Source organism: Ailuropoda melanoleuca, chromosome 14, assembly GCF_002007445.2.
Source record: "Ailuropoda melanoleuca isolate Jingjing chromosome 14, ASM200744v2, whole genome shotgun sequence".
NCBI lineage: Eukaryota > Metazoa > Chordata > Mammalia > Carnivora > Ursidae > Ailuropoda > Ailuropoda melanoleuca.
This window is the reverse complement of record NC_048231.1, coordinates 81,524,686-81,552,639: the sequence shown is the minus strand read 5'-3', so window position 1 is coordinate 81,552,639 and position 27,954 is coordinate 81,524,686. Positions and strand designations below refer to the sequence as shown.

The window sequence follows — 27,954 nt, the reverse complement described above, 5'->3', positions numbered from 1 at the left end:
TTCTGACCCTTACACCCTATCTGGGGGAGGTGGCATGGGAGCCAGGAGCTTGGGGTGCTGGACTAACAGCCCCCATTCAACCCCATGACTTTGGGTAAGGCTTGTAGCTTTCCTGAGCCACTTTTCTCATCTGTAAACATGGGGAAGGACTCCTGCCCTGGAACCTAGGTCAGAGGGAGAGTCTTGACGTTCACACATGGAGTGCTCAGGAGTGGAGGAGCCCATCACACACCAGGGAGCACTGGAACCTAAGACGGAGGGCTCCATCCTTCCCTTACAAGCATTTCCTGAGCACCTACTATGTCCAAGTCATGAGGCCAGCAGCTGGGGACTGATGCCACCTTAGCCAGGACTCCTGCTCTCAAGAGTTTACATTTAGAGCTGGTTACAACCCCAAGAATCAACGTTAGCCCCTTCTCCCCCTGTAAAAGATGGGAGTTAGGAACTCCAGATTGTGGGTGAAGAGGAACAGGTTTGATTTTCCTGAAACCTTGCAAGAACCAGCAGAGAAGCAAGTTCTCTCCGATGAGTGCAGTTAAAAGGATGGCCCAGGGCCTCTGCCCAAACCAGCAAATGGCGGACCAAGACAGGGGGCAGAGGATGGGAGAAACAGGGCAAGAGTAAGGTATACCTGTCACACCAGCCCTGGAGGTATATCTTATGTTTCTGATGTACTGATGGGGTAACCAGGCCAGGAAATCTCGACTGTGCCTTCTGGGCCTAAAACCCATAGCTAAAATCACTCCCAGAGACCCCCTCAGAAGCCCCATGCAGCCCCGGCACCACTCAATGGAGTTTCCACGTATCGAAAGCCCCAAACACAGTGCTGACTGGTGACCCAGCCAGAAACACAAGAGTTTATCTGTTCTGTAGCTTGAAGCCAGTTTTTTTTTTTTTTTAAGAGACAATCTTAGAGAAGGTGCTGGTGGAGAAGAATTTATTCTGAAATCTGGTCATATGCCAGGTTCCGATTTGGCATTTTGTTTTGTTTGGTTTTTTTTCACAACAGCCCTGCTGTGCTTACGACTTGAGTTGAGATGAGTTGTTTTTTGTTTTTTGTTTTTTTTTTCAAAAAAGGTATCGCATCCTTCTGTTAGATGTGTTGTTGGCAACGGTTGCTAGGGAGAGCCAGGGTCAGTTACAGACACACTGATGCTTGCTCTAATAATACTTCGCTCCACATAGCTCAGATGCAGACACCTCTTGGCTAAACAGGGCGCGCACATTTCAACAGAGGAGGGCTTGAACTCGTACTACCCAGGCATACCTCGGCAGAGAGCACTCCCGGAGCCCAAGTGAAAGGCCTGGGGTGGTGACAGGGCAGTGCTGGGCGGAGGGCGCTCGGGCCTCCAATTCCTCTCATTCCAGAGGTCCCATAAAAAGAGGCACTGTCATTCTTCTCCACCCCGTGAAGCTGGAGCCTCCCCTCCCCCCGCCCCACTGCATTATCATCCTGCAATTCCTGGGTAAGGATCAAGGCCGAGAGTTCTGGTGACTTCTGTCACCCGGGGGGCCTGGGCACCCCACATTCTCCTAAACGTCAGAAAGCAGCAAGGCACACACTCTAGCGGGTGTGGGACCCTGCACACGTGAAGTCGGCGCCGGGTGGGAGGGGGTGGAGGGACGCACGCTAGGCAGTGAAGCCAATCGCCTCCCCGGCTTTCCCGGGTGGCCCGGCCTCTGGCACACCCTGGCCATGTGGGTTCAGAGTGAGGTCCTTTTCCTAAAACACGTGATACCTGCTCCGACAAATGTCCGAGGCCAAGGAAAAGGAAAAGGACACGGGGAGACAAGCCGAGGACAGAGAGGAATAGGGCCAGCGGCGAGGAGAGGCGGCTCTGGGCTCCCGCCTGGTTGACGTGGTTAGTGTGGAGCAGCTCCTGGAGGAACCCTGGCATGATGGCGAGGAATGTGAGAAAGGGCCCCCCAGGATGGTCCAGAACAGCCTCCTCGCTGCCCAGAGGGGAACTCGAGGCCGGACAAGCAAAGGGACTGTTTCAGTGGCCATGTCCCCTGCTCTGGTGTTCGCTCCCCAGCTCAGGCTCCGCGCCCTCCCCACTACTCAAGGAAGAGTCCAGTACCTGCTACGAATTTCTTGACTGGCTCACGGGATGACAGGCAGGGCCAGCTGGGTCATAGGAGACAACGGCGGCACAGTCAGGACATCTCTGGAGTCTCTCTACCTCACAGGTGGTACCCACCTACCTACACAGCAGCATCACTGGGGGAGAGCTTTCAAAAGCATGGCCAGCCTGTCCCTGGACAAGCAAATTCAACTGGTCTGGGTGGGGTAGGACCCCTGTACCAGTAGGTTTTAAAAGCTCCTCTCCATACGATTCTGATGGGCAGGTAGGCTGAGAACTGCTGGCCTACAGAAAACCCGGTGGCTGAAACTCAGTGTTCCCACTGTGCCTCAGTGGGCCCATCTGTGAAACTGACCCATCACCCCCAAACCATCAGTCATCCAATACAAGGCCTTGTGCCTCAACATGTCAGGTCCCTGGGCCCAAGCGCCCATGTCACCTGGGAGCTCGTCAGACCTGAGAATCTCAGTGTGCACTCAGAATGAAGGAACCATATCTGCATTTAAGTGAAATACCAGATGATTCAAAAGCCCATTCAAGTTTGAGAAGCACTGATCTAATGCTTGACGCATACAGACATTTAAGAAATGTCTGTTGAATAAGTAGAATTTTATTTACAAGAACAGTAAGAAAAGGACCATATTTAAGGCAAAAAGACTTGGTTTTGATGTAAAAATGGAAGACCATTTTTGAGCTGTGGGATCGGAGATGGGTCCACTGAAGCCCTAGGGGCTCCGGCATTGTCCTGCCAGAAAGGACCATGCTGAGTCCCTGGCTGGGAAGGGTCCTTTGACCTCCCTTTGGCCCCACTCACAGCCCCGCAGGGTCTGCACCCTAGCCTGGCGGGCAGCTCTCACACCTCTACCAGAATGTCCACTAGACCAGAGCCTGCCCCCTCCCTCTATGCTGCCAGCTCCCACTGCTGAAACCCGGGCAGCAGAAGCAGTCGGCCAAGGAAGGCACCGTCCAAAGCCAGTGCTGGGAGCTGTGTTCATAGGGCACTTCACACCCTGGCCCCATTGCAGCCAGCATCGCTAAGCCGGGCCTCTGACGTGGAGGCAGCAGCCCAACTGGCCGCATGAGGGGCATCTCAGAGGCCACCGAAGTGACTGGCTGGAGATCCAGAGGAAGTGGGCCTCGAGAGGATGGAGCCGAGTATGAGCTGCACTGGAAGAAGGGGAAGGGAAGAGCTCCGGGGGCCGGAGGCGGTCTACCAGGAGGGGGACACAACTCAGGTTCGCCAGAAAATGAAGGCAAGTCAAAAAAGACACCCTTGTGGGCGCGAAGAAGGAAAGTGGGGTTTGATAAGCCACGTCCATTTCCCTCTTGTACCTTGTGGATCTGGGGTGGTGAATGGCCATGAATCATGCTGCTTGGAAAGCTGACTTCAATCTGCCCCCTCCTCGGTGCCAGGGAGAAGCAGCAGGGCCCGAGGCGGCCCAAGCAGACCCACAGGGTTGGCTGCCTCTGGGCCCCGTAATCAGGGAGTGGGGCCGTCAGGAGCTCAGAGGCAGCCTCACGCCAGCATATCCAGCCTACCCACCTTGAAAGTCAGTGTCCAGCTCAAGCCCTTCAAGGGGCTCTCTCCTTAGCTTACACAGGAGCTGGGGCTGCCAGCGGTGAACAGGGGGTGATGGGGCCTATGGGGGACATTTTGATTTCTCAATACCTGACCCACAAATACTCTACCCAGGCAAATGGCAGATGTGGGGCTGACAGCCCTCCTCTGCCCCAGAGACGAGGTGGCATCGTAGGGCTGGGACTCTTGGGCTGGCTCTCAAAGCATATGTCATACCCGACATTGAGCCATGCTAGGGGGCGGGTGGGGTTCTGAGGACTAGGCACATCCAGGACTGTGTCTGGCAGTGAGTGGCAGGGCCCAGGAAAAGTGAGGGTGAAGGAGGCTCCCGTGGGCCCCTTGTGTCCCCCCTCGAGGCCCCTGACTCATCTCTAGCAGCATCAACCTGCAAGGTCCACGGATGAGGGTCAAGCAGCCAAGCCAAGCACTGCCCGGTGGGAGCAGCAGAGGCCCAGCTCCAGCAGATGACCGCTGAATCCGGTCGAGAAGCCCTGGTTCCCGGCTCTTTATTTAGTGCTCTTGCCCTGCACTAGCATTTGCCAAACTATGTCTCTTGGCACATTCATTCTACAAGACGTTATTAGCCGGGGGATGCAAAGGGGACTCATCGAGTTCGGTGGGGCCAAACAGGTTCCCTTCCTGCTGTGCTGAGCCAGTCCACTTTGTGGCTGGTGGAGAGGCGGGTGTGCCACAGAGCCCCTTCTGTGGCTGAGCATGTCCCAGGTTGGATGCCCTGCCGGACACTGTGGGCAAGGCTGCTCTGACCACAGGTCGTTGGAAGAGATGCCTGACCCGGGCAGGATCCTGGGTGGACCCTGCGGCCAGCTGCCCTTCCCGGCTGGGTGTGTCTTGTCCCCACACCCTGGATGTCTGTCCACCACTGGCTCTGGCTAGGTTACTTGGAGCTGGCAGCCATTGTCTACAAGTCTTGCCCTATCCTGGCCCTTCTCTGAAAAAGAAGAAAAACCAAAGCCAAAGGCCGATCCCGTCCCTGACTCCCCCGTGCTTGGCAGTACACTGCTCCCCGCCGCCACCCTCCACACTCTCCCAGGACATTCCGGCCCGTGAGGAACATGCCCGATGTGCAAATCCCTCAGGTAATGCGGGAATTCGTCACCAGGGGAGCGTGGGCGATCCAGGAATGGGAACCTGATCGGGGCCTGGAGCTGGAGAGAAGCCACCCGGGCTGGCCAGCGACGGCTCAAGTTGCAGTGGGCAGACTCCCCAGGAAGAGGGGAGGACAGCAGGGATGGAGCCCTGTGGGCAGCACATAGAGGGGGCTCCCTCCTCCCTGTATTTTGGGGAAGAAACGGCAGACTTTGAACCAGCTGGTTAAGACCGGCGTGACCACATGCCTTGGTTTACGCCTGGTGTCTGGGTGTAATTATGGATAGAGCCCCTTGCCTCTGAGAAGGACTTTGGTTTGGATGACCTATCCTACGCTCACCCTTGCTCAGACAGACCTGCAGGGGTCTCTCCCAGGTCTGGAACTCGGCATTCAGAAATTCCAGGCTCCTATCTTACCTGATCTGGACTGGAAACTCAGTTCACAGCTCAGCTAGTCTAAGGTACAAAGTCAGAGTAGAGATGACTTTTCTGCAGCCAAGAGTCCCCAGGTGTGGTGGCCGTGCCATGCCACCTGCTACTTCTCCTTGATGCCACCAGTTCACCTGCTAGCACCCATGACAGAGGAGTGGGTACCGGTCTCCAGCTCACTAGATGGAATCGTCTTAGTCTATGCACCCTCATCCATACCTACTACCCTCTGACACCGATAAAACAGCACTGAGCACTGGCACCCATGCAGGAAGAGACGAAAAGGATCAGAATTAAGCTCTCTGGAGGGATTCTGAGTGGGAAGGCACCTAGGAACAAGACAGTCTTGGATCTCTATGCTTCCCCTCTGCCTTAAAGGGGGGTTCAGGAAGCCCAGTGTATCGGCAGCCAGACCAAACCTGTCCTGCTCCAAGCCTTTGTGCCTTCTGCTCACCCCCATCTAAGCACCAGCTACACCACCACCAGGGGCTGGGGGGTGGGTGGTGGTCCTGGGCAGGAGGAAGAGGAGGAGGAACAGAGAAGTCCACACCAAGTTCACGTCTACTGGGACGCGGAGAGGTCAAAGCACAGAGCCGGGTTAAGACCAAGCGTCAGCGCTCTTATCATGGAAATAGAAAGAGGGAAAGGCTGGTTAAACATGAAACACCTATAAAATTATATTGGTTCATTGTAACCATGGAGCCCTCACATAAACACATGCAAATCCGGACACTCATCCCTCGCCCCTCGAGTGCCTTTTTATTTTCTATAATTAATCGGGCGAGGGTGGAACTCGGGAAAAGTTCCACTGTGGTCAGAATCTGCAGCCTTCTCTCTAGTAATAACCCAGGGGCGGCGCGGCAGGGCGGGGTGGGGCCGGGGAGGCGCAGCTGCCGGTGTCCGGTTACCTGGAGCATGTTCAGAAGCAGGCTCCGGAACTTAGTGCCCTCCACCATGAAGAGCGCCATCTTGTCGCAGAGCTTGGCGGCCGTGAAGGCGAAGCTGCGGTCGGACACGGCCTTCTGGTAGATGGTCCGGACGATCTCGCCCAGCATCTCCTCGGAGTTGGTCGAGTTCTGGGCCTCCTCCATGAAGGTGGTGAGCTTGGCGTCCACGTCGCTGCTGTTGTTCCGCATGCTGTTTAGAATCTCAATCAACTTGTCCATCTTGTTCTGCTGAGGGCTGGTGGTCTCCACGGCCACTTCATCCTGGGGGTGTGGGAGACAAACCGGGGTGCGCCTGAGTGGAGCCGAGGGGGTGGGGGTTACCGCTGGGGGTGACCGGTTGGAGGGAGGGCTGCCGCCCCCAAGAAAGGATCCAGCCCTACCTTCTTGAACCTGGGACAAGAAGGTCCCTCTCGGAATGCTGACCTCCACCAAGGACCTTTGGGCCTCAGGGTCCTCTGCTGACCTTTTTCTTGGCTCCTGTGACGTCTGGAGCTGATCCTTCTTGCAAGCTCTAACTCCTACCCAGGATTCCCATATATATTGGCTGTGTTTGTCTACTTGCCTATAAAATGTCTCAAGCTAGAAATGACTTGATGGGGCTTGTAAAAGATGAAATTAGATAACAAACAAAATATTGAGTCTAAGGGCAGGAAGGAAGGAAGTATCCGAAATGCCTGCCACCTTGGTTAAAGGCACCCATGGAACGGCTATCTTGTCTTCCAGACTCTTGGTTCCTACAGCCCAAGGACGATCACGTTCTCTGGGTAAATATGGCTGTAGGAGACTGTGCTGGCCTTCTCTAACAACTGCTATCTCCCAAGGAATCCTGCCATGGGCCACTAAATTGACTGGCACTTCCTGGAAGGAAATTTCAAACAATAAACTCAACACCCTGAAGAAGTTTTACTGCAAGTAGACCAGACCCGGGCTGGTGAAGGAAGAAAATGGCATTTGACAGTCTCGAAAGTATTTATTCAAATGCAATGGATTGATGGCCAAGCACGTGATCACTCTAACTGCTAGGATATGAGATCGGGGTGAAGGGCAGGGTCAGGGACATAAAGTGAGGTCCCACGCTTGCCCTTCTGTTCTCAACAAGGAGAGCTCTAGGTTGGGAGGCACAGACCAGGGTTCTAGAACCTGCTTTCTGCCTCTAGCCATATGGCTATGGGCAGTGGTTCCACTCTCTGGGCCTCAGTTTACTCAGCAGTAAGATGAGGAGGTTAGACGGTGCATAGCTCTCCCTGAGCCCTGCTACTGTCTGCGACAATGTCCTCCTGGTCTAGGAATCCAGGGGCCTCATCTAAGGGGAGTCCTTGAAACCCATGTATGGGTGTTATGGATCTACCCTATCTGTTCTAGCCCTTCCTTGCCCACCCCACTGCCCAACTATCTGAGCCCCAGGGCAGAAGAGTGGTCTGTACATAAAGTAACAACCACCCACAAGGGTCTTTATGAATGTCATGACATTTCATCTTCATGGTCTGTCTGCAAGGTCGGTACAGATGAGTCAGCTGGGGCTCAGAGAGGTTAGGTGACTTGCCCAAGGTCACCTAGCCAGTCAAAGGCAGAGTGAGCATCAGCTGGTCTGCTGGACTGTCAAGCCCATGTTGTTTCTACTGTGACCCTGCAGCTACATTTAGTAGAACTGGAGGGAATGTACTAAATGACGCTCGCCCCCAGCCAGGCTGTAGGAACATGTCTTGGAAGGTCTTCAGGAGAAGACGTACTGGTCACCAGCTGGGAACTGCTTCCAGGCTCCCACCTTTGAGAAGTGAGGAAATGAGTGATGCTTTCCTCCTGGACCTCAGAGCTGCTTGCCCCATGGGGTGGGAACTCGGGTCCGCAAAGGATGCTGGGAGCAACATCTCAGCTTCAAGCGTTGACTGGGGAAGAGGTCTGACCTGCCTCGTCCTGCCTGAGTGTGGACCTGGGCCTGGCTTCTTGGGCAAAGGGTGGAGAAGAGTAGGCAGTTGAGAGAGGCCGGGGAGAAGCTCAGAGCTTCGAGCTCCGCAGAAGCCCCAGAAGGAGGACTCTGGGGAGGGCTGGGGGCAAGTTGGCCTTTCTCAGGAACAGCTCCTCCCCAAGGTGACTTCTCCTGTGTTTCTGGCAGAAAGGGGGCTAGGGTGAGCACAGTGGGCCTGAGGCTGCCAGCAACATAGCCCCATCCCTTCGCTAGAGGCTCAGGGACCTGTCCTCCTGAATCAGCGAGCCAGGCTCTGGAAGCCAGGGCCAGGGGGGAAAGTGAAGACAGAGAGGTTGGGAGCGGGAGGCGGAGTCAACATTTAAGAAGGCCCTCACTCTCAGGGCTGTGCCAGCGCAGGGTTGGCTCCTGTGGGATGCTGGGGATGAAGGCCTCCTTAAATTTTGTCCCTTTACCCTCCCCTGGCGGCTGTCTGATGAAGGAGAACTGCAAAGCTGAGGCCTGCTCGAACTCCGCCCAGCTCACCTTCGCTCCAGACCCTGGCGGGGACCGCAGCTGGCTGGCACTTACCTCAGGGAGAAGCCTCGGTCCTTCTCATTGTATCAGCTCTTGAGTCCCCCCCAAATGCCTTTTAGCACTATCAGGGCAGTGTCTGACCACAGACAAGGCTGGAGGGAAGAAAAGGCCTTTCCCACACCCTTCCCATCCCCCTTGGGCATGTGCCCCTTCTTCCCCTTCCCTCTCAGGCTGGGGGCTGGTGCCCAGTGCCCCCCAGGGCCTCTCAGGGGGGAGGCAGGAGGCGAGAAGCTGGAATGTGCTGGAGGGGTTCATGCAGAGCTGGCCACGGGCCGGCCCTCTGATGGCTAGGGGCCCCTAAGGTGGTGGTGGCCACCTCAACCCTGCGCCCACCTACCAAAGTGCCTACCTCGTGCTGTCCTCCCTGGTGCAAGAGAACAACAAAAATGCAATTACCGGTACCTTTTCTTTCAGCCTTCGCCGCAGCCTGTCTTTGGAAGACTGGAGCAGGGTAATTTTGGGCCGGTCCCCGATGCGCTCGGGAATAATACTGTCTTTACGCTTTGTCTCAGCCTCCGGACCCCCTGGCTGCTGTGGGGGCAACCTGTCAGAAGCCACCGGGGCTGGGGCATCAGGGCTGTGGGGGGGCTCGAGGCCGCTGTGCCCAGTGTCCCCCAGGACGTCCTCAAGTTTGGAGCTCTCCATGGTCACGGTCTCTTTGGCATTGCGGTGGGCGCCTGCCTCCCCCTTGTCGCCTGGTGGGTGTTTCATGTTGCTGTGGTGCCAGCGCCGGTTCTGGCTGTAGCCGTGATGGGTGGGCCTCCCTGAGGGGTGGGGTGCCGAGCCCCCCTGGTAGGATTTCTGGTGGTCCCTGTTGTGTTTGGCACTGCCTGGCTGGTGGTCACCATGCTGTTGCGGCTTGTTCCCTCCGGGAGGTCTCTGCTGCCGTCTGCAAAGCAAAGGGGGAAGACACAGAGGGTCACCGGGAGGGCTGCGCAGGGTCCCTGTGCCAAACACCAGGAGAGCAATTCATTGAGTTGTTCATTCATTCGTTCTCGGAGCTCCCTTCGGAGCACCTCCTCCGTGCCAGGCTCGGTGACTGGGGCCGGCGGCTACAGCGGAGCGGGAGACAGGCACGTCCCTGTGATTCCCGAGGGTCTAAGTCGCTCTTTGAGTTCAAGTATTATTTTATTCCCTTATTAGAATACCCATCAGCACATGCGTGGGGAACCAAATTCAAAGGAGGCGCGAGAGGAGAGAGAGAATCCTCCCGACCCTGACGGCAGCCACCCAGCTCTGTTCTCTTGAAGCAACTGTGACCACTTTGGGAAGCTTCCAAACATATTCCGTGCACGTTCCCGCAAAGATATATACACCGACCTGCGTCTGGTAACATCTATCCTGTTAATGAATTTTTACCATAATGGCTCTTGTAAAGTTATAGCATTTATTAAACAATCTTTTTTTTTTTTTGGTAGATTGACATTTCCACCCCCAAGCCCCTTAACAAAATGTGCAAATGAAAAGTTGTCACGGGCTGAATTGTGTGTCCCCCACCCCCACAATACACATGTGGAAGCCCCAATCCTTACGACCTCAGAATGTGACTATTTGAAGATAGGGCCCTTAAAGAGGGGATTAAGTTAATCCGCTAGGCCATTACGGTGGGCCCCAATCCAATCTGACTGGTGTCCTTATGAGAGGAAATCTAGACACAGAGAGACAGCAGGGATGCAGGCACACAGAAGAAAGACCGCGTGAGGAGATGGCAAGACAGCCACCTGCAAGGGGAGATGCCCCAGAAGACACCAATTCTTGCAGACACCTTAACCTTGGACTTTCAGCCTCTAGAATTCCCAGAAACTAAATTTCTGTTGCTGAGCCACCCTGTCTTGGTGTTTTGTTATGGGAGTCCGAGCTAAGTACTACAAAAGTGACATTTGACTCACTGATTTACTGGACACACTATTTTCGAAGGCAGAGAACATCACATGGAACAGATTTGAGGTGTGCACATGGGATGAGCCCCAAACGTTTTGATTTGTGGACTGAAGGTAGGCGAGGGGATGGGAGGGTGTGTGCTGGGGACCCTCTGTCTTGTGTACAGAGCCTGCTTTCATCTCTGGGAGCCCTTTTGTGTCCATCCTCATGGTATTCTCCAAACCCTGACCTTATATGCAGTGCAGATGGAGAACAAGATAACCAAGAGCCCCTCAAAACTTGCAAAGTCGGTGAAGGAAGTTTCCAGAAAGAAGACTTTACCTTCTGAAGAATGAGGCTTATACCCTTGTTTGCGACCGATCTCTCTGGTGGGCAGAACAGACCTTCATTGCTTTGCATTTTATAAACAAAAAAGGTATTTATTTACTTTGAAACTATTACTACTTACGTAAACTCAATTATAATGTTCACTTGATAATTTTGTACCTGTGAGAATTTGGAGGCATCTTGGGTTGAGGTGAAACATATCACTTTCCCATTAAAATAAATGAAAACAACATTTTTTTTTCATTGAAAAGGTTTCCCTACTAGCAAGGTTTTTAAGGGGGAATTAATGTTGTCAAGTGAGAGACAGGTATGTAGCCTTTTGTTTGCACACAAATGGCAACTATAAAACATTGTATAGTAGTAAAAATTAGTATGTTTCTGATAGGAAATCTGACGATTTGTTACACGAGTCTCTAGAACATGTAAACCACTGGACCTTGTAGTTCCAGCTGTGGCAATTTATCCAAAGGAAATAATCAAAAGCCTTGCACAGGGATGTAGGTACAACGGTGTTCATCATGGCATGTGTGTTAACAGGGAGAAACTGAACAGGAACACGGTGTAAGACTTGACTCTGGTTGATGGAAGAAGGCACCTGTTGTAGAATGTGTACCATGGTGCTATTTTTTAAGGCAAATAATTCTGTGCCTAGAAAAATCTGGAAGCAGACACACCAAAATGCTAACAGTGGTTATCTCTGGGGGATGGGACGAGGATTTTTCTTTTCTATTTGTGTTTTCTAAATGAACATGAATTTCTTTTCCTTTTTCTCTTTTTGTTAGAGGGGGAGGGGCAGAGGACGAGGGAGCGAGAGAACCCCCACCGGCTCCCCCATGTGGGGCTCCATCTGACAAGCTTGAGATTGAAACCAAGAGTCTGATGCTTAACCGACTGAGCCACTCAGGTGCCCCAGGGTAGTTGCTTATTTAGTTAAAAAAAAAAACCCCAAACTGTTGAACTTCTTTCCAGAGAGGCTGTACCATTTCACATGCCCACCACCAACACACACGCTGTTTTCAGTCACTATTTCTCTGGGTAATTCCGGCCCCATCCTTTCCTTCCTCGACTGGACGGATTCTGAGAACACATATGTTAGATATGCTATTACGGACTCCCAGGGCCCAGAAGCTTGTTCACCTTTTTACCTCCAGCCTATTTTCTCTTTGTGGCTCAGACTGGATTGTTTCTATTCTATCTTCCAGTACTCCGGTTTCTTGCCCTCGTCCCCACATTCTGCTGTTGAGGCCATGCATTGAGTTTTTAATTTAACTATTAAGTTTCATTTGGGTCTTTGTTATAGCTTCTATTTCTCTGCCAAGACCTAATTTTTCACTTGTTTCAAGTGTGTTCCTAATTGTCCTTTGAAGCATTTTTATGCCGGCTGCTTTAAAATCTTTCATCAGATAATTCTAACATTTCTGTCATCTTGGTCTTGGCATCTATTGTATTTTCTCATTCAGTGGAGATCTTTCTGGGTTTCAGTATGACTAGGAGATTTTTGGTTGAAACCTGGACATCTTGGGTATTATATTCCGTGAGTCTGGACTTAATTAAGTCCAGAGTCTCGAAACTGTTTTAGCGGGCTTCCTCTGACCTCGCTCCAGGAGCAAAAGGGCTGCCGTGCCTGGTTACCGCCAAGCGGGGAGTAGAGGTCGGGTTCCCTACTGGGCCTTCTCTGACACCCCAAGGGAGGTCCTCTTTACTACTGAGCAGGGGTGGGAATTCTGGCTCCCCACACTGACACCTCCCTGGCAGGGAGAGGAGGGGCACACACTGCTACCCCCCAAGTGGCCTCCATTGACCCAGAGGGAGGGGTGGTCAGTGCCCCACGGGGACAAGTCCCAAGACCTCACTCAGCCTTTCTGACGCCATCCTGGTGGAGGATTTGGGAGCCCCCTCACGGCCCGGCGAGTGTCAACTCTTGGGTCTTTCCTTGGCCTTTGCTTGTGTGGGTCAGGGCAGAGCTTCCTTTTTTTTCTGGGAGGTTTGCCTACAGTTGAGTGTTGACCATCCAAGAGTTTTCTGCCTTGTAAGGCTGCCCCTTTCCTGGTCCTTTGGCTAGAGAGCGCAGGTTTTTGTTGGGGCTTTTTGGTCTGCCTGTGCCTACTGGCATTTCTGGGTTGCCGGCTCCTTTAGCTCTAAGTGTGGGATCTGTAAGGCCAGGAAGAAAATGGAGCAAGTTATTACTCTATCATTCCTCAGGCGCCATGGTTCCAGGCTGGTCTGCCTTCTCTTCAACCTTTTGGAGTCCTCTTATGTTTCTGTTTAAATAGAATGTTCAGGGTTTCTAGTTGTCTGTATTTATTTTAATAATTTAAGAGTCATTCTAGAAACATCTACGGAAACCTGGTATGTGGAACTGAGTCCGGCAGCCTGGGTGTGCCCTGGGCCCTTCTCATGAGGCCCGCATGGTATTTTTCATCCGTGATGTCCAGGCTCCATCTCATTTGGTCTGAAGCACATCCCCGGTGCAAAGAGCCTCTCTGCCCTGGTCCTCAGGGAGATTCAGAATCAGCCCCTCCATCTCACACCCCTCACCTCCGCAGGCATGCCTACAACTCTCGGTTTTATTCCCCAGTGGACTCATTCTAAAAACAGGGATCAGCAAGGCACCAATGCTTTAAGTTCTGGAAGATGGTCAGTTTGCATTCACCGAAGGGCGGGGCTCATAAGCACTGGTACCCAGGCAAGTGCTGGGGCCCATGCGCAAAATGAGTCCCTGGGTCACCTTCTTTCCAGCATCACCAACTGGCCTTCAGACTGCCCAGACCTAAATCCAGATGCCCGAACCACAAGTCGGCTCAGAAGCTGGTGGCCCTCACCTGAGAGGCACAGACCGGCCTCTGTCGGGAGAGAGCAGGCAGCTGGGAGGAATTCCATGCCCCCCCCCTCCTCAGAGTGCCACATGCCTGTGACATTTTGTGAATTCTCCCTGCTTTTATTTTTCAATGACTTTCAAGTAATTCGCCCTCTCTCCTTCCACTCTCTTTGTTCTCGGAGTATGAGTAATTTTTAAGCCCAGAGAAGAACCTTGGAAATTCCCTGGCAGATAACACTTGATTTTCACGACTTTTCCCATCCTTATTTAGAAAATTTGTGGTGCCTGCAGCTATGGCCCAAGGAATGCCCCCAAAGGATGGTTGACCAAGTCCTTCCCAGCATTTGTCTTGAAACGGTCTGTCTTCCCATTTGCCATATCAGGGATTTCCCTGTCTCTGCCCAACATCCTCCCTCCTTACCCCCACAAAACAAAACAAAACAAAAAAACAAAACAAAACTTCTTTCTACCTGGAGGAGGAAGGAGGCAATTTCGACATGGCTGGTGGTCAAGGGCTCAGAAAGAAAGCAGCTAGGTCTTGCAGACATTCTGCTATTCTTGCTGGAAATTTTGGGAGGCCTGGGATTCCAAGTCATCCCAGTTTGCAAGACCTTGGAGCCAGCCAGTTCTGTCCATACCGCAATGACCAAGAATGCCCAGGTTGCTGGGTATTTAGTGGGTGTTCTCAGACCCATTCTGCCTGGGTGTCAGCTCCTTTGCATACATGGAGTGCTGTCTGCAGGCAGGAGGGGAGGCCCGGGAATCCACCCTTAGGCGCCCCTCCTACCTGGGCAGGCAAGACAAAGAAGTCAAAAAGAAGAGGGCTGATGGGGGGCTGGGCGGCAAATGATATTGGCTGGGTGGCCCCTTGGTGGGGGGGGCACGGAAGAGCCAGGTGCCAATGGAGGCAATGGGCACGAAGCCTTTTTCTTTCCTTTTTCCTCTTTTCTATTCAAAGCTCTGATTAGTTCTCAGGGCCACCGATCGCTGGGATTGCTCTCTGTGTGCAGGCTGGTCAAGAAGCTTTCTTCCCATTTTACAGATCAGTCAACGGAGGCTCAGGGAGGTGAAGTCCCACACACCCTCCGGAGTGTGCCCAGCCTGACAGCTAGTCCCAGCCCCCAGTGCCCACCTCCTGTCTGTCTCCTGTTTGCCCTCAGATCCAGCCCTCAGGAGAGAAGGGCCGAGTGACCACTGAGATCTGCTGCGGTGATGGCCACACGAGGCCCATGTCCTGGGTGTGGGAAAGGGCTGAGAGAGTCCTAGCCACTGGCGCAGACTGGGGGCTGGGCCTCGGTCCCCAACAACGGAGACCCAGGCTTCCCCGCTCTGGCCATTCACAAATATTAGTCAGTGGTCGCTGACTGAGCTGGCCCAGACTAGCTCCTCTCTCCTCTGCGTGTGTTGGCCCCGGGTTTCATCGATACCTCCCTTTAGGGGCCAGCTGGCCACTCACCACGAAACCTGTGGGTTTAGGTTTGGCCCGGCTGCGGGTGAGCTGCTTTGCTCCCAGTGGCCAGGCAAAAGGAAGCACTTGGTCTCAGATCCACAGATGTGTGGGTCCAGGTTTTGGAAACATAGTAGACATGCAATTTTGCAGCCTTGTGAGCCAAAAAAAAAGGGGGGGGGCAAAAATCCATCTCCCTGTCTGCTCATGACGCTCTAATCTCTCTGGGGAAGTCGTCTCTGGTGGTGGAGGTAGAGGGGAGAGGAATGGCTCAGGAGATAAGATTAATATTCCATTTGTGCCATGGGCAACACCTGCTGTTAGGGAAATAATGCTTTTTTTTTTTCTTTTGGGAGAATGGAAATTGTCAGTATGCTTTTTTCCATCACTCATTTAGTTTATTCTTCCTTCTTTGGGTTCTGAAATCAGATGTCTTGTTTCACTCTAAGACTGCGCTCTTTTATTAAAAAAAAGAAAAGAAAAAAAGTTCCCCACACCACAGCTGCATTTTGGGAGGTGGGTATAGGGAGAATAACTTCAGATTTTGTTTTAAAAAATGATTCTAACAGCAGTCCAAATGCAGACAAACGTCTCTCTGTTCATTTTTTATTTCATAATTGTTCCCGACTAGATATTCCGAGGGCCACTGACTTATTATGGGTCTCTCCATGTCGGACACTTTACCACATAATTTGTAGGTCTGCTTAAAAATTTCTGAAAGCAAAATTCCTAGGGCAAGTGGTTTTAAAACTATGCATGGGCTCATATTTCTTGCCTTCAGGAAAAGTGATGACTGCTTATTACTAGCTTAGGCGCCTCTACTCTTTCCCACCTACACACGCCCTGTGCAGGGTCCCACCTTCCCCAGCCCGGCCGTGGGGGCCACGCGAGAGCCGGACAGGCGCAGGCACGGGGCTCCTCCGCAGCTCTGGGGCCGCTTGGCTTAGCGCAGGCATGGGGGGCCTGGGAACGAGGGTCACGGCCACACACACGCCTGCCCCCACTTGCAAAAGACTGGCACGCTTCCCAAGGGAAAGCGTAGGGTTCAGGGAGCCAACGGAGGGAAACATGCCACTGGCTTAACAGAGGGACCAGAATGACGGCGGCCTGTATTAACTGAGCACCTACTGTGTGCTCGGGGCTGGAGGACGTGATGGAAATCCACTGGGTCTGTTCCGCAGAACACCCCTCAGCAGACCTGTCTGGGAGCCTGCGGCCAGCTCAGAGCCTGGCTCGGCCACTCCCGGTTGTGTGGCTCTGTGTCTGTTCCCAGCTGTGCTGGCCCCCAGCTCACGGGTGGCTGTGATGACTACGGAGTGATGGCATGACAGTTTCACAGATGACTAAGCCACAGTTCAGAGAGGTGGCCTTTTCCCCTCAGGTTGCCCAAGGACAGAGTGACGAAGCCTGATCGGGAACTCCGATCTGTGTTTCCGCTCTAAGGTGCTGCCTGACACGCTGTATGACTGGATTTTGCAGTTACTTGTCTAGGGTCTTACTGCTGTCTGGGGAACCAGGGCACCACCACAGCTCCGACAGCCGAGTCCCCCTGTAATCGCCAGGGCCACCGTCAACATCATGGTGGTGACGGCAGCATGCTGTGGGCTGGTTTTCTGAGGGCCAGGCCTGCTCCCCACACCGGGTTCCCCTGACGGTCCCTCGAGAAGAGAGCCTGCCTGCTTCAGGAACACTCCCGATGCCTTAGACGGTCAGCCAAGCTCCAGGCTCTCCCGCTCCAGCAGACTGGGGGACTCTCCTCGTGCTCAGAGTTCGGAGGAAAATAATTCCAAGACTGGTCTCTGCCAGCCAAGGCAAAGGTTCACGTAAGAAGTGTGGTATTCCACTGCACGGCTCGAAAGCTTTGGAAACCAGACATTTACCTGGCCAAAGGGATGGTCTGGAATGGAAATGAGAGGGTCTGACTGGTACCTCTGCTCCCGAAGGCAGAGAAGAGACTTTTCCAGTTGTAGAAGGCGAGAGGGAAGGCTGCCTCATTTATTGCTTCATTAATGGAACATGCTGTGAGATTCTGCTCTGCCTGGAAGTTAATTGGGAGGTGTCAATGGGCTTGCCCAAGGCCACAGAGCTCCTGGGACACTCTGAGGGGAACTGGGGCCGTGGGCAACAAAAGCTGTTCGGCGGCCCCTCCGGAGTGTCTCTGTGCCTCTCCTAATCCCATCTGGGCTCCAAGGCCCAGAGCTGCCCAGCAGCCTTTCCCAGCTCCCTGGAGGCTCCCTCCCCCTCTTTCAGACTCCTAACGTGATTACAGCTTGATTTCCTAGTCTATACCACCGAATGGCCTTGCCGGTTCCTCTGGCCTTAAAAACATCCACTTCCTTCGGGTGGGGCAGAACCTTCTCTCTATCTCCCTTGGGGTCTGGCTGGGAGCTGGACGTTCATTCATGCCTCTGGTGAGCCCCACAATGTGCCAGGCCCTGGGGACACAGTGGTGACCCTGACACAGGCCAATGCTCTCATGACGCTTAGGATCCATTTGGAGAGACAGACACTAATCCATTAATTATAGAAACAGGTTATCTGGCAACCATCAGGGACATGAGTCATGAAGGAAAGGAAGCAGAGAGTAGCCCAGGGGTCTGTGACAGCCTTGTCCCGGAGGCAGGACAGACCTCGTACTTTGTGGGACCCAATGCAAAATGACAATGTGGGCCTCTTGTTAAAAAAACTACTGAAAATTCCAAGATGGCTCTGGCAGACATCAAACCCAGCATGGCCCTCCTGACCCCTGCCCACAGCGGCCCTGAAGGACAGGGCTGGAAGTGCGATAACAAGGACATAGAGTACTTGTAAGAAAAACATGCAAACATGTATGAAGCACTGACCATGTGCCAGGCACGACTTCCACTTCAGCCTAACAGGGAGGGACTGTTGTTAACCCCCTTGTACAGCGAAGTCATGAGGCACAGAGAAGGTAAGTACTTGTCGAAGGCCACACAGCTTGCAAGATGTAGAGCTTGGGTTTAAATTTAGGTAGTCTGACCTTAGAATGTGTGCTCTTAACCACCACGCTCTCTTGCCTTATGGTTTTGAGGCCTGTCAGAGGGTCCTAAGGGCCTGGAGCAGCCCCATCACTGATGAGCCACTGAAACCCAAATCCAAATCCAGAGGATCTCAGGCGTTGGCCAAAGCCAGAGGGGGAAGGGACTGTGGGCTGGCAGTGTGTGGCGGAAGCAGGGCTAGATATGCAGAAGCAAAGGCCAAAGGCTGAGCCCGAGGCCACTGGGAACAGGGAAGCTGAGGCCCGTGGGAGGGGAAGGGGAAAGCCTGGGAGGGCTCTGGACAGAGCCCCAAGTCGAGGTTTGGAAATCCGGCTTCCAGCCTTGGCTCCACTCCGTCTGGGGAAAACCACAGAAGCCACGTGTGGCCCTCGGGTTTCCATCTGTGCTGGGAACAATCCTTTCCCCACCAGTCTGCTAGTTCCCGTGGCTGGGGCCTGTGGGGCAGGGCTGGGAGGCTGAGTTTTTGGGGTGGCCCTCCGGCCTCACTGCTGAACCCTGGGGGAAGGGAAGGAGGAGCCGTAGACTCCTGCCACCTTCCTCCATCTTGGGGCAGCACAGAAGGCCACGGAGAAATGGCTTTCTTTGGGGTATTAGCGGGGGTCCCTAGTCTCACTCAACTGCTCAGGCATTTCTGAGGTGCTTCTCCCAGCACCCCCGGTCATCGGGGCTCTCGGCCAGCCTTGCCCAGCACAGCAGCGCTGGGCAGCTTTGGCAGTCCTCTGACTCCTCATGTCTCACTATTCCCACCTGCAGACTGGGAATACTAAAACCGCACTCAAGGTGTCCCCTTCGGTGAGTGCCCCCCTTCTCTGCATTCCTGCCTGGGTCACCGGGCTGGTCAGAAATTACAACACAATCAAGGCCAGGAAAGCATTTGGGGAACAAAGGCACATTATAAATACGAGGCATTATTTTTGTTCCAGCGTGAATCAGGCATTCCAAGAATCCTTGGCCTTCTGTGTTCTAAGGCAGCGTGATGTCATGGGATGAGCGCGCGGCTGCCTTGGCGGAGTGTTTCCAGAAGGCCCTCGCCCTTCTGTGCTGCCCGGCCCAGCCCTGCAGGCACTCAGGTCCGGCTGCGGACCCTCAGTGTGGCCTGCTGGCGAGTCGGGGTGTCCCCTGAGCTACGTGTCTGCGCTGGGCGCTCACTCACAGGCTGGCAGACCTCAACCGTGGATGCTGGGATGTTCATGGGTCTCAGCGGGGATGTTCGATTTTCCAGCTCTAAGCACCTGTGGCAAACCCGGCCCAGTCACGTGACTCAACACCAGGTAGTAAAATCTGGCTCTGGCCACCATTTTGGAGGCTTGAGAGTCCGCCGCCTCCCACCCACTTTTCCTGAAGAACGGAAGTGGCCTGGCTATGGGTGTGAACTTGCAGCCCCGTGCACCTTCTCCCACAGGCCCTCACTGCCCGCAATATGGAAGGTGCTCAACAACCCCCCCCCAAGCGCACTTTCCAAGACGCAACACGCGGCCGTAGTTCAAAGTATGGATGGAGGAGCCGGACCCCCGGAGTTCAGGCCCCGGCTCTGTACTTCCAGCTGTGCAAGGCTGGGCAAGTACTTCCACCTCTCCAGGCCTTAACTTCTTCATCTTTAAAATGGGGACAGAGTCCCCCCATCTCCTAGGGTTCCTGGAGTCCTAAAGGAGCTCAAGTGTTATATGAGGGTTTGCTTGTAATGACAACATGTTGTGGGTTTTCCAAGCAATACAGCACGAATCCATCAGATACTCAGAGGAAGCAACGAGTATGAGCACACCCATAGTACAGGCGGGAGAGCTGAGGCTGTGCGGAAACAGGCTGCTTCAAGTGTTAGGAATCAAGGAAGAAACACCAAGAAGTCCAGCTTCTGGCTTTTGCTCTCATTCTAGCCTCTAAGGGCTGCGTCCTGAGTATCATTTCTCAGGATGGAATCCTTCATCACCAAATGCTCACACGGTCATCCCACAGGCTTGGGGGCCACCTCCAATGACTTGTTTACTCCCCAGCTAATGCCTGGCCATCGGTGTCCACCAGAGCTGGCCAATGGGCATCAGCTGCCCCTACGTGGCCTCACTGACCCCGTGTGCTGACCTCAGAGCACACCTAGGGACTAGCCCTCCTCCATGGCCACTTCACCATCCTCATGCAACAGGTAGGACAGAGGAAGGAAGAGGTAGACAGAGTCTCCTAAGAGTTTTTAAATCCTGGGTGTGGCCAACTGCTGAGCCCTTCTGAACCGTGGGGAAGGAAGCCCAGAGACATAGCTGGAGTCCACCTCATGGAGAAACTTCCTCACAGAGAGCTGCCCCCCAGGTAAGGGGGTTGCCTGGGAATTTAGTGAGCTCCCTGTCACAAGAGGTGTCCAGTCACTGACCAACAGCTATGGAGACCTCTTCACCTGTTCTGCAATTAACACCTCCTCCAGGAAGCCCTCCTGGGTCTCAGCAGTCATCCCAGGAGTCCTCACTTGGAGAGGCAGCATGATGCAGTGACAACCTGAGAACAGGACACACTGGCTTTACTCTGATTTTGCCCACACATCTAGTCAGGTGGTCTCAGACAAGTTGCCTACCCTCTCTGACCCTCAGTTGTTGTATCAATCAAGTAGGCTTCCTGACTGGAAAATAGGAGAGAGGCTGAGCTGAAAGGGATGATCGCAGGGGTGGGCGATAAACCTTGCCTGCTCTCCCTCTGCCTCAGCCAGCCCTGGGAGGGTACCCCAGGCCTTCTCGGCCAGACCTGGGGGCTCTGGGGAAGGTGAAGGAAGGTGGCTCCATTATGGGAAGCAGGCTGCCCAGGGCAGTCTGGGAGCTGGTTTGGCTTTGCATGGCTGCAGAGCCCCCCTGCGCATCCAGGCTCTCCCGGGAAACACTACCGGCTGCCCGCCCGCCTCACTCCATCAGCCACACACCTCGGCCACCCTCCTGGGATATCCTTCTCCCTCACAACTCATTACTGACAGGTCTGCTCCACCCCTGAAGGGCTGTTTTCCCATCCTGGAAGGAGAGGGAATGAGACATGGAGTTACCTGGAGTAGGGCCTCCCTCTGGCCCCATTTTTCAGCCACAGCTGGAGGAACTGACAAGTCCACGACCAGACGTGATGGCAGAGGGAGAGCCACTCAACAGCTTCATGCACATCACGGTCCGCAACCCCCGCCCAGCTGTGCCGGGACACAGCTGCCCAGCAGATGGGTTCTTGGGCTAGAATGTTCTAGAGCACAAGGTATTCGTAGCAGGATGCTGACGGCCTTCCCATTAAACTCCTATCCATCAGCATTCGGTGCACATACTCAGGGATGCTCAGACTTACTCTGCCCGGCTCCCAAATGCAGGAGCCTTGAGGTTTCGCGTAGTGAGTTTAAAATCAATCAGAGATGCTCCCCGACAGCAGAAAGACAACCAGTAAAATGAGAAAGAATGATGGAATTAGGAAATCATTTGGCAAACATCACAATAATAATTATTTCAGGCAAGAATCATCACTGGAGGCCAGTGGGTGAAAGTTTGAGGAAAAACAGAATATTGGCACAGTCTCAAAGTATCTCTGCACAAGCTACTTCTTAATTACAAAGGGAAAACTCGAAACTTTACGGTGGAGAAACTTGGCAGACACTGCCTTTAACCAAGGACTCAAAGTTAACACCACGAGTCATGGGACAACAGGACAGCCCGAGTCCCCTGGTCCCATGCCCTGAGAAGGACACGCCATCACTCATGTGCCTGGAACCTGAGGGAATACCAGAGAAATCCCAAATGAGGGATGTTCTACAAAAATAACCGGTCATTCTTTTAAAAAAAAGTCAATGTCATGAAACACAAAGACTTGGGAACTGTCCCCAAATTAAAAAAAACTAAAGAGACGTGACGATTGAATGTAGCCCAGGACCTAGGATCACTGGAGAAAACCAAGCAAGGGCTGTGGATAACAGCTTTGAGTCTATGCTGGTTTCCTGATTCTGATTATCGTACTGTGGCAATGGCAAAAAATGTCTTCATAAAGAAACACCCTGTGAAGTACTTAGCAGTAAAAAGGCATCATTTTGGCAACCCTCTCTGAAACAGGTCAGAAAAAAAAAATTATAGGAGGGGGAGGAAGATAAAGCAAATATGGTAAAATGTTACTATCTGGGTGAAGAATCTGTAACAATTCTTCATATGATTCTTGCCTCTATTCTGAGTCCGAAATTTTGTCAAAACAAAAGTTTTAAACACCAGTAGGATTCAGCTGGAAGGGCAGACCTGGAGAGGGCATTCTAGAACAAACAGGAGACTCATCAAACACCCGGTGGCAATTTTTCTTCTGTTAGTTTCATATATAACAACCCCGGAAAGTAACAAATGAGAGACAATGAAACTGACCACAGAGAATTCTACAGAGCAGCAGATAAAACTGGAGAGCTCACTCCTCACCACAGGGATGGCGGCGTCCGAGGTGAACACAGAGCTCATTGTGCATTTGTGTCCTTAAGACCCATCGGAAGTCCTTAATGGAAGTCAAGTGTCTAGGCACAGTCTGAAGGGCAGCCAAACTCATGTCCTGGGGGACCTGGGTCTGCAGGAACCCCGTGCACCATCATAAACAAGTTCGTTTGCCCTTTTGGATAAACTTGCAGGGTCAAATTTCCCAAAGCAAGACTCTGTTCCCCGGGGTGGGCCTGTATGTCACCCGCCTGGAGACCTAGTCCCTCAATGAGTGGGAAAAAGGATGTATTTTTATTCTTCTTATTTTTATACCTGTGGCCGTTTAGTGGGCTGGCTGCAGCTCGCTCAAGCTTTTATAGCTTTGAGAACTGCTCTCATGGTAATAGATCACCTCACAAACATCTCCAGCAGCTTCAAGAATATTTTGTTACTTCTGACGGTATTTAATAAAAAAGTTATTTTACGTAAAACATGTTTTTTTTTAAAGATTGATTGATTTTAGAGAGAGAGAGAGCTCACAGTGGGAGGGGCAGAGGGAGAAGGAGAGAGAATCTCAAGCCGACTCTGCCCTGAGTGCAGAGCCCAACATGGGATTTGATCTCAAAACCCTGAGATCCCAACCTTAGCTGAAACCAAGAGCTGGTCCACCCGACGGTGCCACCCAGGCAGCCCTAAAACATGAGTTTTATATTGATATATTATTGGGAGTAAATTATAAGGTTCATGTTTAGTATGATCTTTAAGAACATCCACGAATAAAGGCAAAATTTAACCTTCCCCCACTTATCAAGTGATGCCCTTCTCCTCCGTTTATTATTATAGATGAGTTATGAAAGCAAAAGCATGATTTCCTACAGAGAAGTTTCTAAAATGCCATACTACCATTACACTGTGGCTTTGGCACCAGATACATGTTCACATGTAGGCTAGCATTTGACTATATAAGGCAGAAAAAGAAACAAAAGGTGAAAACTGATCTCGTGGCCCATTGTTTGGAATTCTTGAATACTATGTTTGTTTGTTTAAAATAAAAATCACCTGGTTATGGGATGCCTACGTGGCTCACTCAGTTAAGCGTCTGCCTTCAGCTCAGGTCATGATCGCAGGGTCCTGAGATGGAGCCCCGCATCGGGCTCCTTGCTCAGCAGGGAGCCTCCTTCTCCCTCTGCCTGCTGCTTCCTCTGCTTGTGCTCTCTCGCTTTCTCTGACAAATAAATAAAATCTTTAAAAAAAAAATCACCTGGTTTGTTTTTGTAATTTTCTTGTTTTTTTCTAAATGATGCTATCCGAGAAGTTTCAGGAAATTTTCATGTGCAATCACTTTTGCCCAAGGAGCAGGGCGAGGGCGTGGAGGGTCTCGGCTCCCTGGGGAACAGAGCTGGAGCTGGCTGGGCTGGGGCTCCGCAGCTCCAGGGGTTGTTGCCCAGGGACTCCGACTGGATGAATGGGACTCCGGATCTGGGCAGAGCACCCGAGGCAAATGTGCAGAATTATTACCACTTGTTTGTTCCTCATGAACCAGCCTTTTAATATCAGTGTTCTTTAATGCTTCCTGCTTGTAACCAACTGTCCATTATGGGTAAAAATTAAATATTTGGCTAAGAATAAAAATAATTTCAAACTGCGTAACGGTCAAAACCACCAAAGTGGCTCCCGGGGCTGTTGGATGATGGATTGGCCGGGGGCTGAGACCTGGGCGTGCTTCTCCCATCTCCATTAAGCCGGGCACTCACCCCACATCCACGGGTGGGGGCTCATGCTGGGCAGTTTTGCCTTTAGGGGGAAAAGCTACATCTGGCATGGAGGTAAGAGCCTAACTCTGGAGCCCACAAGGCCTGGGCTCAAAGTAGGGTCCTGTCCCCTCCTAGCTGTGTGCCCCTGGGCCAGGCTCTTGTTGGCTTGTACCTCAGTTTCCCATTTGTAAAATGGGGGAATGATGATAAGGGGTATTGCCTAAGGTCTGATGGGGAAATAAGCTTCCCTTGACCCAGAGCAAGGGCTGGATAAGGAGCCCTGGCCACTGCTGCCATAGCTTCATTCGGGAAACAGGACAAGTCGGGACTCTGGGTAAGTGTTCTTGTCCCTGTGTGTGAAGCTAGGAGGTCTGGACCCAGAAGACACCTCCTCTGCGTTCACAGGGTTCCACGGCAAGCTTGGCCCCTTCCATAGGGCCCCAAGTCTACGGTACCAGTGTGGGGTATTCAGAAGGGTTTGGATTCTTCGGCTGGCCCCTGGGGAAGTCTCAAAGCCTTGAAATGCACTGGAGGCCTGAGCACTGTGCTCGAAGCTGCCTGCCTCTGCCTCCCTCATCCCTAACACCCATGCCACTCCCCCACCGAACTCTTCCCCGCTGGTCTCAAGTGCGCCCCACTGGGGGATCTATCCTGTCACCCGGCCCACGCTCGAATGCTGTCTGTCCCTAGGATCGCTCCCCGGGTTGATGGTGAATATCTCCGTGTTTAGAGCCTGTGCACGCAGCTCATTCCTGGAGGGCAGGCAGGGGCTTCTTGTTCTGCTCCTGCCAGGATGACTACACTGGCGACCGATGGTTGGGTTCTAACCGCAGGGTCGTGGGTAGTGGTTTCTGGGAAGGGGGGTTTGGAGGGTGTTTCTAAGTCCTGGGAATCAGCCCTCAGGGACCTTGGTCCTGGCAGCATTCACCTGCTCTCGGTTCTCTTTGGGGGCGAGCATGATCCGAGGGCAGGGGAGGGGTAGGGGAGGGCTAGGGGAGGGCGACAGAGGGACAGAGTCTCTCAGTACAGCTCAGTAGGCCATTCCTTTCAAGAGGGAAACCAAGGTGGGCCTCTCACGACTGGCCCCGGTCAGGAGGGGAAGTGATGGGGTTGAGGGGCAGGTGGGGACTGCGTGGCAAAGCCACGGGATCCGGCTGGGCCTGGGTGGGATTCACATTCAGGTTCACTTCAGATGCACTGATAACCCACTGCCTGAAAACGCCTAACAAAGGAGAGGGAGGGGCACAGCAGCGGGAGACAGCAGCTGGAGAGCTGGCCCCAGAGGCCCACTCTAGCTCTGCGGCTGCCGGCTGTGCACCCCCGGGTTAATGAAAATACCTCTCTGGGCCCCAGTTCTCTTTCTTAATAATAGCAACAGTAGCAACAACTATGACAAGGAATGACACTTGAATGGTACTTTCTAGGTCCAAGGCACTGTTCCAAGAACACAAATCAATTTATTCGCTCATCCCCACAAACCTAGGGAGGTAGACGGCCACCTTAGGAACCTCACTGCAGAGCTGACCAAACAGGCCTGGAGAGGTGATGTCACTTGTCTCGGTCACACAGCTAGAGGGTGAGAAGCGGGGCAGAGCCCAAGCTATCCTTCCACGCTTGGCAGAGGGGCTGGAGGAGGCGCGAGAGAATGATTTCTAGAGACTCGTTAAGCTCTAACCTCTAATGTTGTGATATTTCTACAGCCCGTTAGTAATGTTTTAACGGTCTGTTCTCGGCTGTCTCCAAATTCCAGCGGGCTGACCCCCTCGGGAGAGGTGTACGGAATGCAGCCCACTCTTTCTGAAGCCGGAGCTTCCCTGCTCTCCGGGGACACAGAGGAACAGTCAAAGCAGGCCAAGGGCAATGACCTGAGTAACCACAACTCCCTGACAGTGGCTATAAAGCCCTTCTTCCTCCCCATTGTCCCGCCGTAAGTGCCAGAGGGGAGACAGAAGAACCAGTCTGACCCTGGGGGGTGGGCTCTTGGAAGATGGGAGCCACCTTCCAGCATGGGTGGGATTTCTATGAGGGTGACTAGCAGCCCTGAAGGAAGGCCTGGGCCTGATCAGAGCCGGGTAGTCTGGTTGATTGTGACACAGGGCACACGGGAAGTGAGGGTGGGGCAATGGGAAGAGATTCTGGAAAATTAGGTCAGGGCCAGCTTTGGGGGCTCTCATGCTGACGGCAGGGGAGGAGCAGGAACCTTGATTTTGGCCGGAGCAAGACTTGTTGAAGCCTAGAAATTGCATGATCAGAGCTGGGTCAGGGGCAGGGCTGCAGTGGTGGCAGAACCAGGGAGCGGCTGGATCACTGGCAGCAGAGGGAGGTCGTGAGAAGCTGAGCGGAGAGACGAAGAAGGGGAGCTGTCCTGGGGAGGACCCTCCAGCAGCCTGCCTGAATTCAGGCCCTGGCTTTGCCTCTGTCTCGCTGTGTGATCCGGGTGAATTAAGTTACCTCTCTCTGTTGCAGTTGCTTTGCTTGCAAAATGTGGATATGATGGTACCCACCTCAAAGGGTGGTTGTACCATGCGCACTGTAACTGAAGAGCCCTTCGAACATAGGACGCTCTCTAAGAATTCACTAAATACAATGGGTAGGCCGGTCGGACTTGTGGCACATCAGCGGGAAGCAATCTGGGCCACCCCAGATGGCCAGGCAGACATCTGGGGTGTGGGAGAGGAGCAGACAGGAGTATATATTCCAATTATCAGCATGGCTATCTCCCACGGTCCTTCCAGAAGGATTAACAAGAGGCATCTGTGAACTTTGAAACCATAGCTCATTACAGCACAGCATCTCCCACGGGCCTCCAACGTCTGCTCTTGGCCAGGCCACCATTTTGGAATGCCACCCATTCAGTATGGGTGCAAGAGCCACAACAAGGACTCCCCCATCTCCCATGGGTGGTAGTAATTTTTTTGTGACTTTTCAAAGATGAAGAGACCTGAGGAAGAACAGAAAGTTTAGCCCACAGGCCAAAGAAGGAAGAGGGGTGGGCCAGGGTCCTAGCAGGGTGGACTGTGGCCTCTCCCACAGCATGCTGCCAGGCCCAAGGCCCATCAAGCCGAAGTCTGCCCCTCCTGAAGGTGTCACAGGCCACAGTGAGTGGGTGTGCTCACTTGGCATCCAGCTCAGGGTTAGACCTGTCCCTCCAGACACCTCAGTTTTCTTCAATAATCCACTTTCCCCAATACTAACTCTCCCCCACAAGTCCCTCTGGCCTGTTTCAAAGGCTCCTAAACCAGGAGGAATCATGTCTATCTGACCGGTTTGGGGGAGGGTGAGGACTAATGAATACTCCCCTGGTGATGACATCTAAGGAATTTCAACGTCACATGCCCAGATGAGGGAGGAGCCTTACAGACAGGGTGACCCAGGTTTGCCCGGGACAGAGGGTTTCCAGGGATACAGCGTTTCTGGGCTAAAACTGGGACAGTCTTGGGAAAACCAGACCCCTGTCCCCCCTAGTTAGAGACCAGCGGACTCAGTTCCCTTTCTTTGGCCAGTGAATCAATGGAGGCCCCAAAAGAAGGTGGCCTAACCAAGGTCCTGCCCTGCCTTGGCCGAAGATCCAGTCTACCCAGGCCCTGACTCCCAGCCTACTGCTCTTCCTATCACATTGTCATGAGGTGAGACAAGAGGACGGGGGCTGGGGGGAACATCTGGCAGTGCCCGG

General features: G+C 53.1%; 1 protein-coding gene across 7 annotated transcripts in view; it reads right to left on the bottom strand.

Annotated features, from left to right (window-relative positions):
• Window positions 1-27,954, bottom strand: part of CTIF (cap binding complex dependent translation initiation factor) — a 280,083-nt gene that overhangs the window by 81,417 nt on the left and 170,712 nt on the right. For 6 of the 7 annotated variants that reach the window (XM_034643196.1, XM_034643197.1, XM_019804213.2 and 3 more), the window contains 2 exons: window positions 9,043-9,535; window positions 6,108-6,407 (listed from right to left, as the gene is read on the bottom strand). In XM_034643196.1, coding sequence (XP_034499087.1) covers window positions 6,108-6,407; window positions 9,043-9,535 — 793 coding nt within the window. The remainder of the gene's footprint in view (window positions 1-6,107; window positions 6,408-9,042; window positions 9,536-27,954) is intronic. The other variant, XM_019804211.2, reaches the window with a different exon arrangement.